The sequence below is a fragment of the Sinocyclocheilus rhinocerous genome, unplaced genomic scaffold (genome assembly GCF_001515625.1).
Source record: "Sinocyclocheilus rhinocerous isolate Xijiao unplaced genomic scaffold, SAMN03320098_v1.1 scaffold100, whole genome shotgun sequence".
Taxonomy (NCBI): domain Eukaryota; kingdom Metazoa; phylum Chordata; class Actinopteri; order Cypriniformes; family Cyprinidae; genus Sinocyclocheilus; species Sinocyclocheilus rhinocerous.
In genome coordinates this window covers 1,229,281-1,250,178 of record NW_015624543.1, presented here as the reverse complement: position 1 = coordinate 1,250,178, position 20,898 = coordinate 1,229,281, and the positions used below count along the sequence as shown (strand labels likewise).

Here is a 20,898-nt window from a genome sequence, read left to right as displayed (position 1 = left end):
CCAACTTCTTCCTCGTCGGCTTTTCCCACGTTTTCACAGCAGCTTTATCAAGAACAGGCTTGCTCTGCGGTGAGTGATGCGGGCCAAAGAGCCAGGCAGGAGGAGAATAAGAGAGTTGTTGAATCGGTAAAGTGCTTGATAGGGACTCGCCGTGGAGGCAGGCATCTAACCTATCCTAATGTGTGCGCGCGCCATGAGTGTAGAATACATAAACACTTTTTAATAAAGCGTAAATTCGTCCCCCGCGATTTTCATAGAGTTCGTAGAGGTTTCCATGCATGGGCCAATGCGAATAAAGCTAGATTTAAATGAAAAAAAGACACGATATTGACGTCGGACCTGACGTTTTATTCTTATCCAAAACAAGATGTGATACATAGGCTACATACATACACTACCAGTCACAATGTTTTGAACAGTAAGAAAGATCCAATAGAAAGATCCAAAGATCAGCATTTATCTGAAATAAAAAGCTTTCGTAACATTATACATATACCATTCAACAGCTTGGAGTCAGTATAATTTTTTATTTATTTATTTTTTGGAAAATGATAGAAATTAATACTTTTATATAGCAAGGATGCTTTAAATTGATCAAAGGTGGCGATAAAGACATTTATAATGTTACAAAAAAATTCTATTTCAGATAAATGCTGTTCTTCTGAACTTTCTATTCATCAAAGAAACCTGAAAAAAATTCTACTGTTGTTTTCAATGTAATAATAATAATAAATGTTTTTTGAGCAGCAAATCAGAATATTTGAATGATTTCTGAAGAATCATGTAACTGGAGTAATGATGCAAAAAATTCAGCTTTGAAATCGCAGGAATAAATTACATTTTAAAATATATTCAAACAGAAAACAATAATTTTAAATATTAAAAATATTTCACAATATTACTGCTTTTGCTGTATTTTGGATCAAATAAATGCAGGCATGGTGAGCAGAAGATAATTCTTTAAAAAAAACATTAAAAATCTAATAAAGTAAACTGTGATAAATTATACCCAAAAATTCTTCATACAGTGGACTACCAGTAAAACGGATACAAATTTGGGACCAAAAATTATTCAGACCGAGTCTGGGGAAAAGAAAAAAGTTCAGGTTTGCATGAAGCTGGGTGACAGCATGCTCAGGAGACTACAGGCTGTCATTAAGGCTAAGGGCTGCCCGACTAAGTATTGATAGTTGTGTAAATACTGTCATACTGTCTGAATAATTTTTGGTTGATTGTAATCCATTACATACCTTTCTATCAAAGTTATCTAACATTATCAAGCTGAATTTGTTCTGACACAGTTAAACTCTGAGTTTTTGTCATATTTTATTACCATGTTCTAAACTATGGCGAATAAACTGTGATAATGTGAGAAATGTTGAAGGTGTCTGAATAATTTTTTTTTGACTGTATCTATTTGATAAATTAAGTTAACCAACTAACATACATACTCTTTTGGTTTCTGTACCCAATATTTTAAAAATTTGCAAATGCAATAAAAATATTGGTATCGGTACTCGGTATCGGCAAGTACCAAAAATAAAAGTATTGTATCGGGTGAGTACTGGAAAAAGTGGTATCGGTGCATCCCTACAAAAAAACACTCCAGATTTTAAATATCTCAATGCAAAAAAAAAAAAAAAAGATTTGACAATTTAAAGATCACTTGCTTTAATAGAAAATTAAGATCCTGAACTTAAACATTTAAAGGGATAGTTCACCCAAAAATGAAAATTCTGTCATCATTTTCTACCCCTGCACTTGTTCCAAACCTGTATGAGTTTCTTTCTTCTGTTGGACACAAAAGAAGATATTTTTGAAGAATGTTGGTAACCAAGCAGTTGACGGCAGCCATTGACTTAAATAGTATTTTTTTCCCCCTACATTGGAAGTCAATGGCTAGTCAGTGGTTAACTGTTTGGTTACCAGTATTCTTCAAAATATCTTCCTTTGTGTTCAACAGAAGAAAGAAACTCATGCAGGTTTGGAGGGTGTGACTTTGCGAGACTTTCATTGGGACTAAGTAGTAGTAGTTCAGTAGATAAATGATCCAATCCAGGGCCTGTAAAGTTGTTGGTACTCAGAACACATCACAGATGGGATTTTTTTGTACTCAAGAACTGTAATTCCTTATATCCGTACCATCCTTACCCTGCCTTACATGCTCCCGCTGTGTCGAGGCTTTTGTCCCGCAATGCTACTAAAACATGGTGGTTCTTTCTCAGTTGCCTCTGAACTGTGTGTTGCAGCCTGGTAGAAAAGTAAAGATTGCTCAAGGGCCTCGCAGCAAATAATTAAACCAATCTATAGTCCCTGCACTGATTTCCTTCCTGCTCCCAATACAGCATTTGTACAAAGCTCATTTGTACTTAGCACTCTGTTCCCGGGGGTAAAACGGCTGAATGAGAGAATGCCATGAATAACAGATAAACCCGCTTCATCCTCTGTGTACATGAGATATTCTGTGCGGGTGCACATTGTAATGTTCGTTCACTCTCTTTTTACCCTTGTGTGTATTTACTTCATTACCCATCTTGATTTCCCATGGTTCTTCCTGTTCTAACCCATGCAACAAATCCTGCGTTGTTTATACTGCTTCTGTGTAAGACAAATCCATGCACACTTGTACACGTCCTAGCAGTTGGGTTAAACGATCCGTCTAAGGACTTTTGTTCTCCCCCTCAAGTAAAAAGGTAATAGGAAAGTGTCCTCTTGGTTTATAGCTGTTGAAGAAGCCCCTCATGAATACAAAACATGTCAGTAATGTCAGTTTCCTTGCCCTTCTATTTCAGATGGCCAAGTCAGACATCACTTACACATTCCCAGTGCACATTTATTGAATGGTGGCCATGATTTTGCCCGAAGTATGATGTGTTCCTGGTTCATCATCTCTTATTGGTCCTCAAACAGCATTCCTATCAAAGAGTCATAGTTTTAACTAGGACTAGGTATCACCAGCTACCTCACAATACAATTCATATTGCGATACATGTCACGATTCATCTCATTTGTGCATTTTGCATCAGTTTTTCAGGCTAAGAAACACTGGTTTCAGAGTTTACACTTAGTTTTAGATTACCTTCTTTATTAATTCAACACATACACTACAATTCAAAGGTTGGGGGACAGTAAGACATAATAATATATTTAAATATTTTTTGTTTTCAACAAGGAATATTAATTTTCTTTTTTTTATTGAGAATGCATTCAAATGATCAAAAGTGACAATTAAGGCATTTATAAAGTCACAAAAGACTTCTATTTTAAAGAAATGCTTTTATAAAAATAAAAAAAAACTTTCATGATTTTTTTTTATCATGGTTTACACAAAAATATTAAGCAGCACAAACCATTTTCAACATTGTTCAGAAATTATTTGAAAACCAAATCAGCATATTCAAAGAATTTCTGAAGGATCATGTGACAGAAGACTGACATTATGGCTGCTATAAAAAAAATCAGATTTGCCGTCACGTGAATAAATTACACTTATTTATTAAAATATATTAAAATAGAAAAACTGTTATTTTAAATTGTAATAATATTTTACAGTAATACTGTGCTGTTTTTACTATATTTCTGATCAAACAAATGCAGCCTTTGTGAGTTTAAAAAAAACTTTTAAAAAACATTACAAAATTTACCAACCCCAAATTTTTTTTACAGTAGTGTACATAAAAGTATCAGTACAATATATAATTGTTTTTGCTCTGGCATATTCCTAACTATACCTAACCCTCAAATCTGATCGACTGTTAAAATTGTTGTTCTAGGACCATCAAGACTGTTACCTAATAGTCAGTATTGTTTGAAGAAACACCTCATTCTTTTCCAGATGTTGGTGGTTACTTTGAGGCAGGAACACTGGTCAAGTATAATCTGGTACCTGAAGTGGTCGCTGCAGCTTCCAGCCTGGATGAGAAGAGCGTAATCCACAACCTTCCTGTCGAGACCAACCTGACACGTGAAGATCTGACCTTCAGCTTCAGCACCTCCACTTCACCCAGCCTTCTGGTCTATGTCAGCTCGAAAACCCAGGATTACATGGCCGTGGTGCTCCGTCAAAATGGTAACATATTGTTCAGTCAAAAAAGAGGGTTTTTATTGCAGTTCCAAAGAACAAACATTTTGGGTTCCCCAAAGAATATGTAGATTCCACATTCGACCACTCCAAACAGGTTAACACTTCCTCCATCTTTGAACGGTCGACGTTTCATCACTCACATTAAAAATGAGTGAGTTTTCCAAGATGCCACAACATTGTGCATGTGTTTGTAAAAACTGGCAAGATTTAAACTAAAGTCAATATTACAGATTTTTAAACTGTGGTGACTTTTCAATGTTAGCAAAATCATCTCCTGAATTCTATTGCAAAAATAGATATTCATACATGCGTATACGGTTGCAGACGTATAGTCAACTTTCTCTCAAGTGTCAAATCAAGTTTCAAATGTGGCGGATGACTTATGTATAGAGGCCCATAGACCAATTTGGAGTAGACGTCACAGTTACATCACTTGCAGCTCTGCGCGCATTGTGGTGGCAGAAAAACACTGGTGGAGGGAAACGTGTAAACTGCATGGAATAAGACAAAAAAAGTATCGTTGTGCCTTTGGATGTTAGAATCGTAATGCAAATCATTTTTATAGAATACTGTCATCAAATAATTTTTATAAAATACTGTCGCCATTTGAAGCTAAACACAGAAGTTCAAACCGACAGACTATAGATGAAACCTGCTATGACTACCCTACGTTTAAAGCATAAATTTGATTTAAACAGTAGGTCTGCATAATATTCACATATGCAGTTCATAGGGAACATATTGTATTAGCCCTGCAGTTACAGCATGAAATAGCCTACTATTTAAACCTATAACATGTACCTATTTTATCTCACAATTCTGACTTTTTTTCTCTCAAATGCAAGTGTATGTCTCCTAGTTTGGATTTTATAACTCAATTTAATTCAACAATTGCGAGTTTGTCAATTCTGAGGGGGAAAAAAGCCAGAAGTGTGGGATTATAAATGAATGATTCTTAGCCGAGGGGAAAAGAGAGAATGACGAGTTGATTTTTCTTATCAGAATTGTGAGATATAATCTCGAAATTGCGAGAAAAAAAGTCAGAATTTTGAAATATACACTCAAAATTATCTTTTTTTTATTCTTTTATTCCATGGCTTCCATAGACTGCTACTTTAAAACTGTCATTTTCTGCCACCAGATAGGCTCCGCCCACAAAAAACATCATCACTGTTTGCAAACACCGAAATTGGTCTATAGAAACAACCGCTAATGAGGCTTCTGTGTATATACAGTAGATATAGGGTTAGAGTTAGCAGAATAATGGAATGTACTTGTAAAGTCAGTAAAATGTCTGTTGGGGGACCATGGTGTGAGATGAACGGTTAAAATCTCATTTGTCCAATCTATGTATTTAACATCAACAGTGTTGGGCAAGTTACTCTGAAAATGTAATCAAATTACCGATTACTGATTACTCCTTTTAAAAGTAATCACGTTACTGTTCTGATTACTTTATTTCAAAAGTAATTAGTTACATTACTAGTTACGTTACTTTTTTCTCCATTAAATTTATGAAATCCCAGCATACATGCTCCCGATAAATATTTGTTATTAAAGCATCAACATTCACAGAACACTGTTATTTTTAACTAAAGCAAGCGGCTGCTGCGTGCATGGTTTGGCATGGCAGAATGCCAGCAAAGAGCGCTGCATTTATAATCTCTAAAAGACATCTCAGTTCATCGCAATCTCACAAATCTCTGTTATAACACAATAAATATATGCATAATGAATCGAATACTGGCACTTGACTCGACAGTGCGTGTGCTACATCCTTTTTAGATCTCTAGATTATAAAACACTGCATTCTGTCAGCAATGTCGGCCGGCAGTAACGTATACGAGACCTCGGCTTGTAACTATACTCTAATTACTATTTTGAAAATTATAACGTGTTAAATTACTCCATTACTAAAAAAGTAATCAAATTACAGTAACGCATTACTAAGTACTTTACTTACTTAATTACTGCCCAACACTGAACATCAAATATGTTCTGATTAGCTTTTATTGTGCCGCCTCGCACAGCATTGTTGCTTTCAGTATGCAGACAAATTGCGAACCTATCGCATCGCACCTGGTTAGTCTTCGTTCATCATTAAGTCCGGATGCTGATGCAATACACACATCTGTGTGTGTCTGAATGATTGTTCTGCAGCAGTTTTGAAACTGCACTGTAATAATAAAGGAAAATGTATTGCTGCAGGCTGAATTGCTTTTTAAAGTGGAAGTACAACAGTAAAAGCTAATTATATGACAAATGGCGGAGCGCAGGCAATTACATTCCTGTTTGTTTGGCATAAGCACAACACTGTGATCCTTTTTTTTCTTTTTTTTTGAGTTTAATAGTAAAACGCATCTGGTGTTTAAAGAAAATGACCCTTATTCCCTTCAGGGACAGGGTTTCACATTAAACACAGTGACTCAGATGTACCGTTGTTTAATTTGTAGAGTGGCGTTTTCGTTAAACACCATAAACTCCATAAAACCTAAAGTGGGCACACAAGACTGGTGATACTTATTCTTTGAATTAAGCTGCCTAAGCCCACATCGAATTTTACTCTGTAGTCTCTGAGCAAATTTATCTTGCTGGCCTGAGCTGTAACCCAAATGAGGTAATATTCTTCCCTGCAGCTTGTAGGGCCGTTGTACAGGAGTGTGCAGTAGAGGTGAGTGATGTCAGGGTGCAGAACTGATGCACAATTCTCACTCGCTCAGGCATTCTGCATCCAGGAAGAGTGCAGTGCGGTTGAGTTCTGGGTAAATGTGATCTTTATGTCTCACCCTGTTTTACTCAGGTTCCCTGCAGCTGCGGTACAGCTTGGGTGGTCTCAGAGAACCCTTCAGTATCGACATTGACCAGAGGAACTTGGCCAATGGGCAGCCCCACACCGTCAACATCTCGCGGGTGGAGAGAGACATAGAAGTGCAGGTGGGAAACACATGAAACTGACCACTCTCAATATTACAATCAGAAACATTGGTCGAAAGTATTATAATACTTATTCAATAATATGGTAGTTAGCTTTCTCACTTCTAAGGCAGTATTTTAACCGAAATAAAACCTCATAAGGGACTGATTTGAAATACTCTTCATGGGCAACTACTTTGTTAGCAGGTTGTTATCTGTGCCATACAAATAAATTTGTATGTGAATTGCCCAAAAAAATCTACTAAAGCTCACAATTAATTTTACAGTAAAGGCGGACAGTAGCATGTTGCTATACTGAAAGTGCCAATGTTTTAAATAAATTATTTATGATATTATGTTTGTTATAATAATATTATATTCATTATAGAATGAAATTATTTATAATAAAATAAACTGTTTTATATATTACTGTAATAATCATTAAACAAATGTATAGCTTATAAAAAATACAGTATATAGCTATTAGGTAAAAGTGCTGATTTTGAATTAGGGATTATATTACGGGGAAAATTCTATTGATACTTAATTAATGTAATTTAATTTTTATTTATCTTTATATATTTTTGTTATTTTTGTTTCATTTTATTACTAATAATAATAATAATAATATTAGTAATAACAATAATGTTTTATTATTAATTATTACATATATTGAGTAAAAGTGCCCATTTTTAATTAGAAACTACATTATGGAACAGTATTTTATTGATAATTTCCCCCCCAAAAAATCTAAATAATAAAATTATTTTCATTATAATAAAATGAAAAAGATGTGTAAAGATACACTACCGTTTTGGATCAGTAAGATTTTTCATATTTTTTACCGAAGTTTCTTGTGCTCATCAAGGCTGTATTTATTTGACCAAAAATACAGAAAAAACACTGTTATTTTGTGAAATATTATTGCAATTTAAAATAACAGTTTCTATTTTAATATACTTTAAAATGTAATTTATTCCTGTGATGCAAAGCTGTTCTTTTTAACTTTTTGTTCATCAAAGAATCAAAGAATCAAAGAAAAAAGTATCACAGGTTCCAGAAAAATATTAAGCAGCACAACAGTTTCAACAGAGAATAAATCAGCATATTAGAATGATTTCTGAAGGATCATGTGACACTGAAGACTAGAGTAATGGCTGATGAAAATTCAGCACTGTGTCACAGAAATAAATTATATTTTAAAGTATATTAAAATAGGAAACCAATATTAGAAATTGCAATAATACTTCACAATATTACTGTTTTTTCTGTATTTTTGATCAAATAAATACAGCCTTGATGAGCATAAGAGACTCCATTAAAAACATTACAAATCGTACTGATCCCAAACGTTTGAACGGTAGTGTATATACATATATTATGTAAGAGTGCCCATTTTGAATTAGGACCTATATCAAGAAATTATATACTTTTCTGTATTAAATTAATCCAATTAAATAAAAATAATACATTAACAATAGAGTACTATATATTTAATAAAAATAAAAAAAACAAGTTAAATATAACATTTAGCTCCATATATAGCTCCATACTGCCATCATTGCATTTTGATCCATGAAAGTTACATGTGATGCTGTCTTCAATTTTAGTCAAAAGCAAGTATTTTTCAAGATACAAAGGCAGCTTTCTTTGTTTTGCAACAGAATGTACAGAATGTGTCAAATATGTGAGTATGTGAGTGGATGTGTGCCGTGTCTGTTACCCAGGATGCACTGCTTTAGTCTCAGAGGCCCAGCTGCAGTACAGAAGCAGGATAATTGAAAGCCCATATTGATCTCTGAACTGAGACTCAGGGTGAACTGTAGATTTTCTTGTGTCCTAAATGGCAGGACACACAGCATCTCGTGTGGTCGATAAGCAGGGGATTCAGCAACATGATAAAGCAGTGATCAAGATCACAGAAGCATGAGCTCTACCACCCAGGATCAGTGAAAAGTGTGGTAATAACAAGTTGTATTTGAGGACAGGTGATGAAAACTAACTACAGATGGGTCAGGGACTTTCAAAACTATGTCAAAGGCTTGTATGTGCTGGCCGGGACCCTCCTCACCCTTCACCATCACTGTAACACATGTCCCAAGAGAATAATATTGAATGACAGAGGTGCAAAGATCATGTCAGATATACTGTGACCTTGTCAGCAAATTTGTGGGCTTTGTTGTCTTGTTGCTTTTCCCTCTCTCTCTCTTTCTGGTCAGTCTTTGTCTTTGGCTCTTTCTCTGTTCCGGGCTCCTAAATCAAATAATCAAATTCCCGCTGTCTGGATGGATGAGGCACAGCACAGATAAGCCTGTGGGCATAAGGCTTAAAAAAGGGCTGTAGCTCTCTTTAATTCTGCCTTATTTCATTTCTTGCAACACATCTCTGCCAAGCCCAAGATCCTATAGGCCAGAGCTGGAAATCTGGCATGGGGTGAAATATATAGAGATAGAAAGAGAAAACCATAGCCCTTTTACCGTCTTTATGGCCCCTGGGAACCCCGCTGACATTGCAGCAAATAGAAACCCAGAGCCATCCTTCAGACAATGACCTATGTGTGTGAGGGGTTTGTGTGTGTGTGTGTGTGTGTGTGTTTATGACACTGGGGTAACTCTCCTTTATTTTGTTGTGTGTAAAACTGTGTTGAGTGTCCTTTAGCACTACTCACCCAGACACACACGCACACTGCATGGCAATCAAGCAGGTACTCCTAAGGTAGATCACGTAGACATGTAAATTTAGATATATGTACTGTATATAACTTTCAAGAATTTGGGGGTCGTAAGATTTTTTTTGTTTTGTTTTGTTTTTTTGTTTTAAAAAGTCGCTTATGCTCACCAAGGTTGCATTTATTTGATTAAAATATATATATATTAAAAAAACAGTAATATTGTGAAATATTATAAATATCACATTTCTTATTATTCTCAGTGTTGAAAACAGCTGTGCTGCTTAATATTTTTGTGGAAACCATGATACATTTTTTTTCAGCATTCTTTGAGGAATAGAAAGTTCCAAAGAACAGCATTTATTTGAAACAGAAATCTTTTGTAACATTATTAATGGTTTAAACTGTCTTTTTGATCAACGTTAATGCATAAATGCTGAATAAAAATATTAAATAATTTTTTTTTTAAATCTCACTGACCCCAAATACTAAAAATGAAAAAAAATAATAATAATAAATAAATTACTAAAGCTTTTAAAATGAAAATTAAAACAGAAAAATATAAATAATATAATATAAATAAAATATAAAATATAAATAAAAACTGATTCAAAATATTGATAAAAACTATAATTAGTATCTCAATGAACTAAAATACACTGCAGGATACTACTATTCAATAGACATCATTTAAAGGCAGGGACAGTAGGGCCAATTTTGTCCCTTCCACTTTATGAAATAGCTTGTGGCAGGGTTGTATCTAATACAGAAGAAACATCTCCATTTGTCAAATGCAAGTTTTCATCTCATTAACATGCTTTATAATGAATGATGATCTGCCACTGGAACTTGTGATTTCTTTATGCTGATTGGTCATGTTGTTTTTCATCAGTAGAAAGTGGCCGTGACAGTGTTCTCTCCAGCATGACGCATTTTAATCTATAACTTCTCCACAGCTCGCTATTCATTCTAGTGAATTACAAAACAAAATTTGTTTGCATCCCCACTCCTGATATATATCTGCTTATGCAGATGCACAACAGATGCAATTTTGGTTTATTGAAATCAAAAATGATATCAGAGATTAGAACCTGGAACCTCTCATACTGTAAATGATACGTCACAGGTTGATCAGCAACACTCATCCTTGCATTTATCCACTGTCATAATTCCGGGATGGACAGTGAAATATGTGTTATATATATATATGTGAGTTATATTATTTTTTCATATTATATTAAATATGCTTACTTAAAGTTCTAATTGAAATGATATTGTTTACGTTGCAGTTTTAAATTATATGTAAGATAATAAAAATAAATAGTCTATTACAGACCTGATCACACAGAGTATTTATTCACCAAAACAGTCAAAGATTGTGCTAAATTATTTGTGAATTATTGGGGAATCAGATTCTGATTTTGCATTTTAGATTTCGGTGATGCGGGTTTTGCCCACCTGTGCATTTTCCAGAAGAGAAAAGAGCTTGCTTCAAAAGGAATATGAGATGAGAGACAGTAACATCAGTCCATCTGACCTTTCCAGACACCCACGCCTGTGATATTTCTTTTGAGTGAAACATCACACCCTTTTTGAATCAGACAGTGAAAGGTCAAAACATAACTAAGAGAACAACCATGTGGGAAAAGCAAACAGATGTACTTGATCTTTTAGAAGTTTTTGAAGATTTTTTTAAACCCAACGGCAAACAGCAGAGCGCTCTTCCATTTAGGGATGTATTATTCATTTAGATTAATGAATACTTTTGGGGTTCCCACTATCAAGTCAACTGTCTATCAAAGTAATGTGGTGGACCTTGCACTGTTTTTATCAGTGCATTAAGCCACCTTTTCACCATCTCCGACAAGCAACAGACCAGAAATCATTCATTTCCACTGGAGAGTAGTACAGCAGCTGTGTAGAGTTCCAATATGTGGAATTGTTGTATCCCATTTGAGCTTTGGATGTGTTAAAATACCTCAGATCTGATGACCCGATGACCTCCATCTGACCTGATGTGATGTATTCTAACCAAAACTATGAGATTAGTGAAAAAACTAAGTGAAAATTACTAATATTTTTCCACTAAAACATTATTCTGTAAACACCATTTCTGTCAAATTGGCAGTTATGAATAATTATAGCAAGCCTACTATGTTTTTTAGACAAATTGATAATCATTTGTTTTGTGTTTTGTCCACCTTCCCCAGCTCCACCTGTACAGATCTGCTACGAGGTGATTCATGTATGCTATATGGGGGTTATTCATATGTGTTATGTGTGCAGCAGCAGTATTTCTTACATGCTTACAGCAGCATGTTGTGGATGTATTGGCAGTAGCAAGTCTCGGTACTTGCTCTGTCGCAGCAGCTGCAGCGTAGCAGATTTATTCCGCCAAGACCAAATACATTAACAATGTCATGTACATTACCATGCCAATCCCTCCGAGAGTTGTCATGACAGAACTATCATTTATTGTTTAGTTCTCTTGTTTTTCTCCTTGTTTTCAGGAGAGAGAAAAAACAGGGTTTACGGTTTAATTTTTCTTTTTTAATTATCTTTTTTGTTGTTGTTCATTTGGTTGATTGTAATATAATTATAACATAATTATAACAGCAGTGATTGAAATGTTTCAAATGTACCTAAAAATGCACCTTTCCAAAACTCATTTCTTATAACGACTCGTGTCTATTAACTCCCACTCTCTTTTCCATCTTTTTATTCCTTTTTCTTCTATCTCCTGTATTTATTCGCTGTAACTTTCTAAATTATTCTCTCAGTGGGGTTGCAGCTATAACTCAGCTTGTGCTGTCAGAGCAACGGATGCCCCAGGGAGATCTGGCTATCACCTCCCAGGCAGAGTGTCCCCTCTCTGGGTGGCTGCAGTGCAGGAGGGGCCCTGTCAGATAGAAGGCTTGTTGAATGGAGATTAATTATAGGCTCACAGCAGGGCTCATTAGCTCTAGCCGCGTCAGAATGAGGCTGCAGCACCATGAGGGACAGTTCCTCTCTCTCTGTGTCATCCCTCCATCCCTGCTGCCCATTAGTTTCAGAGGTAAACAGGTTGAAAGCAATTTAATTTGGTCACATTATCCCGTCGACAAATGGCAACACACCCTCCTCCATTAGTAGCGGCAGAAACACAAGCCCACGAGGTCTTCTGAGATTCGGCAATGTAATTGGATAAGGTCTGCAGACTGCTGGTAGCGGTGAGGGAGGGCTTCCCCTGTTTGATTTACTCGGCACAAGCGCACTTGGGAGGCATCTGAATAAACATGCTTGCATTTATCAGTCCGCCACATCAGTGGAACAAATTAGAGCTGAAATATGTCAGACAAACGCTATTGTGTTGGAGTCTCCATTTCTTTCTGTGAAGCTAATTTGTATTCACGGCAGTGCGCAGTGATGAGAGCGCCACTTTCACAACACAGAGGAGACTGAGAGAGCCGCCGTATCTTCAAGCACAAAAAAGTAATTTAGCGGAAATAATTATTTTTAATACCGAGGCTGAGATGCCTCATGCTAATTAGGAGTGCCAGTGAATCAGCAGTAAGGGGGTAATTAAAGCTGTCACCAAATGTGTGTGTGTGTGGTTGCATTCAACAGTTGCCGCCTTACTGCATATCAACATGATCTTTGGACTAAAAAAAAGAATAATATTTTTAAAATTATATCAAGCCAGGGTTAGGTTAGCGTTCACGAAACCTAAAACTATTAGATTTTTTTTGTTAATTGAAATAAAGCTGAAACAAAATAAAATATAAATATTAGATAATAACTTGAAACACTGAAATTCTTAACTGAAAATAAACAAATAAATAAATCTGAACTAAATCTAAAACTGAAACAGAAATAAAAATAAATAGTAACATTAAAAAATAAACAAATAAAAATACATACAAAAGTACATAACAAAATGACAAAAAAACAACTAATAATCAAAATAAAAACCAAAAATATAAATAATATAAATATTATAAATAATTGCTCATTCAAAATGTTAATAAAAACTATAATGGTATGTAAATAATACTAAAATGACAATTAATTAAGCTGCTTTGTTTGACAAGTGTAAATGTATAAATGAAAGTGACTGTTTATGAATCTATATATAAAAATACACGAATACGAATCTAATGCTGGTTCGAACCCTGAACTTGGAACACATGGAAGCAAATGTTCAAAATATATGTTAATAATAATAAAATTACCTATATTATGCATTTTATTTTACTATATATTCAAAATAAAAGTAAATTATATGTCTAAAAGCAGTATGTATTATTAAATACACTGAAAATATTATTAATATTAGTATTATTATTAAAATACATTACAAAGTATACTTTAAAGTAATTGTTATAATGCTTCGTTTTATATTTCAATTATGTTTTATATCAGTTTTACATAGTACTTTATATAAAATTTATACATTTTTGGAATGTAACAAATCAAAACACTTCCTCTTTTTAAGAGGTAACAGTTGTTAAGAGGTTACTGAGTGAAATGTAAATGGCATGGTGCTTTGACTGTATGGTCAGTGGTTAAATATTTAGCCAGTAGATGGCACCATTGACCACTTTAGAGAAATATTAATTGCATGGGCATTTTGTACTTGATCACCAGCAACAGACATTTGTATGTAATTTAGTTTCTGTGTCTCTCTTTTAGCTGGATCATTATCCTCCCGTCAGCTACACCCTGCCTGAAGCCTCAGACACGCAGTTCACCCTGGTCAAGTCACTCTTCCTGGGTAAAGTCTTTGGTAAGTGCTCTCTGTTCCGTTGCAAACTCCCTCCAGGTTTGGATTAACCTGTAACCTCAAATCCTAAAAACAAAATAAAAAATAAATAAAAATAAAAAAAGTTTTTTGTTTTACTTTATTAACTATAAATTTTATTTGTGAGTTTGATTGTAAGACAAGTGCATAGGTTTATGTTTGTATAGTATCCATAGAATATTTTCTCTATTTCCCTGATCTTTTAACGTTTAAGAGTTGAATAACTCAAACCCTTAGAAAGTCAAATGGAATTATTTTTTAAAAACTGTATTGCCTCAGTTCAGCCACTAGGTGGTGCTAATAGACAATTCTGTGGGAATTTGATTTTGGTGCATTTACTGTACTGTATGGCATTTATTAATCATTTATGATTCAGTATTAAATCTTTATATGCTTTGTTATGCTGTATTCTTGTTCACAGTTTGCATTGTACTAGTGCAGAAAATGCAGTACATTTTTATCATAAGCTACTTAGTGAAACAAATTACTGCAGATATATATTACAACTTATTTCACAGAATTAGTAGGTTTTAAGAAGAATTATTTGATTTCTTCTTATTCCAGTACAATACTGTGTAGCAATTCACATAGGAAGGATGTGAAGGAAATTATATACATGGCTTTGTGTACTCTGGGGACACAGGAAGTCAGGAATATAATTTCCATCTGCCAGTCCATAGTGTCCTTGAATGCCCTCTAAAGAATTCAGTGGCTTTAAGACAGTCGCTTAAAGGTCTCTCAACCAGAGGCATCTAACAGACATGCACTTTCTTCAATGAATACCGATGAGGCACCAACCAGAGCCCATTATGCTCAATTCAGCGCTGCCTGCTGACACGCCAAAAACAGCAAAGTGACCCGCTGTTGTTACCAATAGCAGGAGGTGGTTCAGTCTGGCAATTACACCCGCCACACAAACACCCAAAGCCTGGCAGCATTATCCACCTGCATATTCATTTTTAGCAAAAATAATACATCATAATAGGACAGTGGAGAAGAAAAAGTGTTTCATCTCTTAGCTGAATCTGGAGGGCTGGTCCATCAGAAAACTTCTGATCTTCTTCCGGTCTGCAGGCCGATAATCTCAGTCGTGTCTATCAGAGTGTGCTGTCTTCCTGTTTGCACAGTCTCTGGAACCTCTGCATCAATTCATGCTGAAACTGTGAGCTGTGTCTGTCCACTGCCCCACCTGCCTCATCTATGATTTATAGCTGGAGACCCCTTTCACATCAATAAGCCACACTCTTTCAGCATGCCCTGCTTAAGGCCATGTCCATGGTTGACCTGCAAGTTGTTTGTCATAAAATATTTACCTTACCGTATTTCGGAGGAACAGCCATAGTCCCATCATACCTTTGACATGTAGGCATCCTACCAGAATTTATAATAAATTATGGTAGGCTAGGCTGATTTTGCTAGTGTTTTTTTAAGCATTCATTTATGCTCTTTGTGCAGTGGAAAGGAAGAGTTTGTGATGGTTCTGTTTTGACTTTTGGTAAACTTTAAGTGAATTTTATAATATAGAATTATGCTGCAATGTGGAATAGATGTGAAACTAGATGTGGAATCTAGTCTTCAGAGCTTTACATTGTTTTCAACTGTTTGCTGTTAGACAAAAAGCTTAAAAAGCATGGCATAGACTAATATTGATGAAATAGTCCATATTTAATTAGATTACGCAAATATCTTTTGCACAATATAATTAAATATTGTATTGAATGAAAAACAAGTCTATGGGTACTTTGTGCTCTATGGGTACTCGCAGTGACTCTGTCATATTCTGTGATTGTCTCTGACAAGCACGAGCCCTGACACGTACAGTACTGAACGGATTGTCAACACATCCCACCGCTGTATGGCCAAATGAGACGCAAACTACGTTTTCTCGATTGGATAACCAGTCTCGCTAGTAGTTTTGATGGATGAAGACCGCAATCAAGGTAAAGACGATTGCGGTGGCATACAGGAGTCGTACAGTAAGCATGCGTGAGTCCGTTATATTAATGCGTGTATGAGTGCTCTTGACGCACTGATCACACATTGTATTTATGCACATGCACAGACATTTATTCAGTTTTATATATATTCACGCTGTTTCCACACATTCACGATAATGTTTTGATTCGTCATGTGTATGTTGCTGTTTAGTTATTCTGAATGGATCCGTGTACTGTAGTAGATATATGCAGTCAGCAGGCGGTTGGTTTAGGGTTTTTTGGCATCTCCATGTGGTCCTGTTCGGTATCGCAACTTGACTTCTCTAAAATGTAAAAAAGCTCTTTGCTGTTGCACTGTACACATACAATACAATTCAGAATTTTTTTTTTTTATTAGCATTTTTTTCTTTCATATGTGCTTATATGGGCTCCTTATATCATTTGGTTCTTTGGTGTCCTTTTGGAGTACTTTTTTGGAAAGACATCTAAATTTATCTTGAAAATAGATTTTTGAGAATCACCCTTCAATCTTTTGGTTTACTTTGCTGGATATATCAAATGATGACAAAATAAACATTTGAAACAAGATATGGTCTATGCTTAATTTCATGATCGGGATTAATCACAGAAAAACGGTGTGATTAATTAGATAAAACATTTTAATCTATTGACAGCCCTAAATATATATATATATATATATATATATATATAGATAGATAGATAGATAGATAGATAGATATTTTTTTGGAAATGCATTTTTTATTTGCTAGAAATGTTTCTGAAATAAAAACGTTTTCCTTATAAAAAGGTTTTCCTTAAAAAAAATTTGTCATAATTTTTTTTAGTAAATTTTATTTACTTTTTTATTTATATTTTCATAGATTTTATTTATTAATTATTCTTTACAAAAAGAAAAAAAATGCAACAATCTGGAAATGATACAGATATTACTGTATGTGACTTCATAAATGTTTTTGCTGGACACAAAGGCATTGGGTGCAAAACATCGCAGATTGATTTGTAGTTTTTACAACACATCCTTGCTAATGCTTTCTAGACTCTCATAAGTCATTTTTACAAAAATGACAAAATCTAAATGTTAGCCAGCTAAATAAATTCTGGGTTAAGTCTTGGTGACAATCAGAAGAATTTGCCACCCAAAAAAAAATTATATCTGTATATGTGATACAGACAAATGTATTTAAATGTAATTAAAATAAAGCTATCTTAAAATATAGCATAATTATGGAAGCTTACCTTTTGGAACATCCTTCATGTTGGGAAAATCTATAATTCTTTAAAATGCTGCAAATGAATTTACAGTCACATTTCATATCAAACCACGAGATGAATTTAGATTATGTTAAACACTTTGAATTAAGTGTTCCCTATCTGTCGGTCACTACGAGTTATGTCGAGCGACATATGGGGTCTCACTTGGGAGGCCAATCATCTCTGAGTTTAAGAGAAAACGCCAATGAAAATTGGCTAGTGGATTTTGCATACCTGAGCCACTCCCCGTGCATACGGATATAAATAGGCGACAGGTGCATCCACTCTTCAGATTTTTGCTTCGGAGCCGAGTGGTTGTATGAAAAGCTGTTGTACTCCACAAAGCCATTCGTCTGCTGTGTGTCGGGAAGCTGTTCTGGTTGGCGGTATGGCGCAAACAGCGGTGTCCCTTTCAGCGATTCCCCTGGGCGCTTCAACTAAAAGAGCAGATTTCCTAAAAGAGCAAATCACGGACGATTCGCGTCTTTTTAAAGATGCCATTTCGTCCGTGTCCTTCTGGATGCGGCCACGAGCGTTGTCTTCCGTGTCTGGGCATTCAGCATGCTGAAAACGCGTTCGTGGATGGTCCATGCCCGCACTGCGAGTGCATGACCATGGCAATGCTGCGATCGCGTCTCTTTGTTCTTAAAGGGAAAGGAGCAGACCCCACTGTCACTACCCGTCCCGGTTTCTCTGCCACGAGCAGAGGACCACCGGCTAGTGCTCTGGGAGATTTGAGGGTGACAGTGAGAGCTTCTCCGCCGGGCCACGCCCCACAGACCTCTCACCCCTTCCGCAGCGCTTGTCCTGTGCGGCTGCTGGGTGATTCTGCTGGGCTGTCTTACGGCGGTCCCAGCATGTCATTCGGTGTGCCGCCAGGGGATCAGATGTCCATTGCAGCATCGGGGGATGGGCTGTTGATCTCTGAGGATGAAGATTCGGCGGGGCTGTAGGTGCATGAGGAAGTGATGTAGTCGTGGACGGCCCCTTTTACGGCCAGAAGCCAGTCGTCTCCTTCCTCCATCCTCACTACCCTCGATGGCGGGGTGGCTGGGGGTGCGTCGACATTCCCCAGGTGGAGAGAGCGATTGCGGTGCACCTGTGCCCGCAAAACACCGCCACTTGGAGGAATTGTCCGCGTCTCCCGTCCAAAGCCTATAAGCTGTCGGCGGCTCTCGCTGCCAAAGCTTACAGTGCTGCGGGCCAAGCTGCCTCTGCCCTGCATGCCATGGCAATCCTGCAAGCTCACCAAGCCAAGGCCTTAACAAATGCACGAGGGTAGTACCGGCCCGAGGTTGATGCAGGAGCTGCGTACGGCGACTGACTTCGCCCTCTGGGCGACGGAAGTCACGACGTGGTCCCTCGGGAAGGCGATGTCCACTCTAGTGGTCCAGGAGTGCCATCTCTGGCTCAGCCTGGTCAAGATGAGAGACGTTGACAAAGTGCGCTTTCTTGACGCTCCCATCTCCCAGGCTGGCCTGTGCGGCGACGCTGTCGAGGGCTGTGCCCATCAGTTCTCAGCAGTACAACAAGCAGACTGAGGCCGTACATCACATCTTGCACCGACGTGATCCTCCAGCTGTCACCGTTCCGTCGCGGGCCGTGTCTCAGCCTGCTTGTCGCCGTGGGCGCCCTCCTGCGTCCTCCACACCGGCTCCGCCCCACGCTGAGACATCGTCGAGGCCGGTGCGTCGAGCCCCACGCAGAAGAGCGGCGCCCCCGTGTCGCATCCGGCCGCTAGATTCTCTAGGAAGATGACGAAGCGGCCCTGACACAAGCATCCCAGAGATGTGGGAGACTGCTCTTCTGGAAGTGATGAGGACAGCACCGCTCCTTCCCCCAAATCGCTGCGCGTCGTCCACATTCCAGGGGAGTTCAATCGTGCGGCCAACGCGCTCTCACGACAGCTCACTTTCCCCGGAGAATGGCGACTCCATCCCCAGACGGTTCAGCTGATCTGGAGTCGATTCGGGGAAGCTCAGGTGGACCTGTTTGCTTCCCACGAGTCCTCCCACTGCCAGTTGTACTATTCCCTGACCCAGGCCCCCCTGGGCACGGACGCACTGGCACACAGCTCTACGTAAGTATGCGCTTCCCCCAGTGAGCCTGCTTGCACAGACACTGTGCAAGGTCAGGGAGGACGAGGAACAGGTCCTGTTGGTTGACTAATTGGTGTTCTTCTCACCGAGCAGACCCCCGGAGATGCTCGATTAGAGTCGTGCTTTCTTTCCTGCAAGAAAGGTTGGAGCGTAGGCTGTCATCCTCCACCTTGAAAGTGTATGTCGCTGCTATCGCAGCACATCATGATGCAGTGGACGGCCGGTCCCTGGGAAGGCATGACCTGATCGTTAGGTTCCCGAGGGGTGCCAGAAGGTTGAATCCTCCTAGAACACCCCTGATACCCTCCCGGGATCTCTCTGTTGTCCTGGCTGGACTCCAGAGGGGTCCCTTTGAGCCGCTTGATTCAGTCGAGCTGAAGGTCCTGTCTCTTAAGACAGCGCTCCTGATCGCGCTCACTTCCATCAAGAGGGTCGGGGACCTCCAAGCATTTTCGGTAAGTGAAGAGTGCCTTGTGTTCGGGCCGGCCTACTCTCACGTTGTCCTGAGACCCCGGCCTGGATACGTGACCAAGGTTCCCACCACTCCCTTCCGAGACCAGGTGGTGAACCTGCAAGCGCTGCCCCCGAGACCAGGTGGTAAACCTGCAAGCACTGCCCCCGGAGGAGGCAGATCCAGCCTTGGCGTTGCTGTGTCCCGTAAGAGCACTACGCATACACGTGGACCGCCCCGGAGCTTCAGAAGCTCTGAGCAGCTCCTTGTCTGCTTTGGAGGTCAGCAGAAGGGGAAGGCTGTCTCCAAGCAGAGGTTGGCCCACTGGATAGTGGATGCCATCGCCTTGGCCTACCAATCCCAAGGCGAGCCGTGCCCCCTGGGGGTGAGAGCCCACTCCTCTCGGAGTGTTGCCTACTCCTGGGTGCTGGCGCACGGCGCCTCTCTGGCAAGACATCTGTCGAGCTGCGGGCTGGGCGACACCTAACACCTTCGCGAGGTTTTACAACCTTCGTGTAGAGCCGGTTTCTTCCCATGTGTTGGGTAACAGGTAATTGGTGGGAAGAACTGGCTCGGTGTCACGCTTGCTGCGCTATTCCCCCTCACACAGGGATGCGAGCGCCTTTATTCTCCCAGCAGAGTTCCCTGGTTGGCGAACCCTGGTCGAGCATCCTCCAGCACCCTCGGCAGTCAG

General features: G+C 38.3%; 1 protein-coding gene across 1 annotated transcript in view; it reads left to right on the top strand.

Moving 5' to 3' along the window:
- The window catches only part of LOC107741949 (contactin-associated protein-like 2), a 204,760-nt gene that overhangs the window by 163,218 nt on the left and 20,644 nt on the right, over positions 1–20,898 (top strand). Inside the window, exons 16-18 of the mRNA XM_016554763.1 lie at positions 3,836–4,069; positions 6,885–7,018; positions 14,337–14,430. Coding sequence (XP_016410249.1) covers positions 3,836–4,069; positions 6,885–7,018; positions 14,337–14,430 — 462 coding nt within the window. The remainder of the gene's footprint in view (positions 1–3,835; positions 4,070–6,884; positions 7,019–14,336; positions 14,431–20,898) is intronic.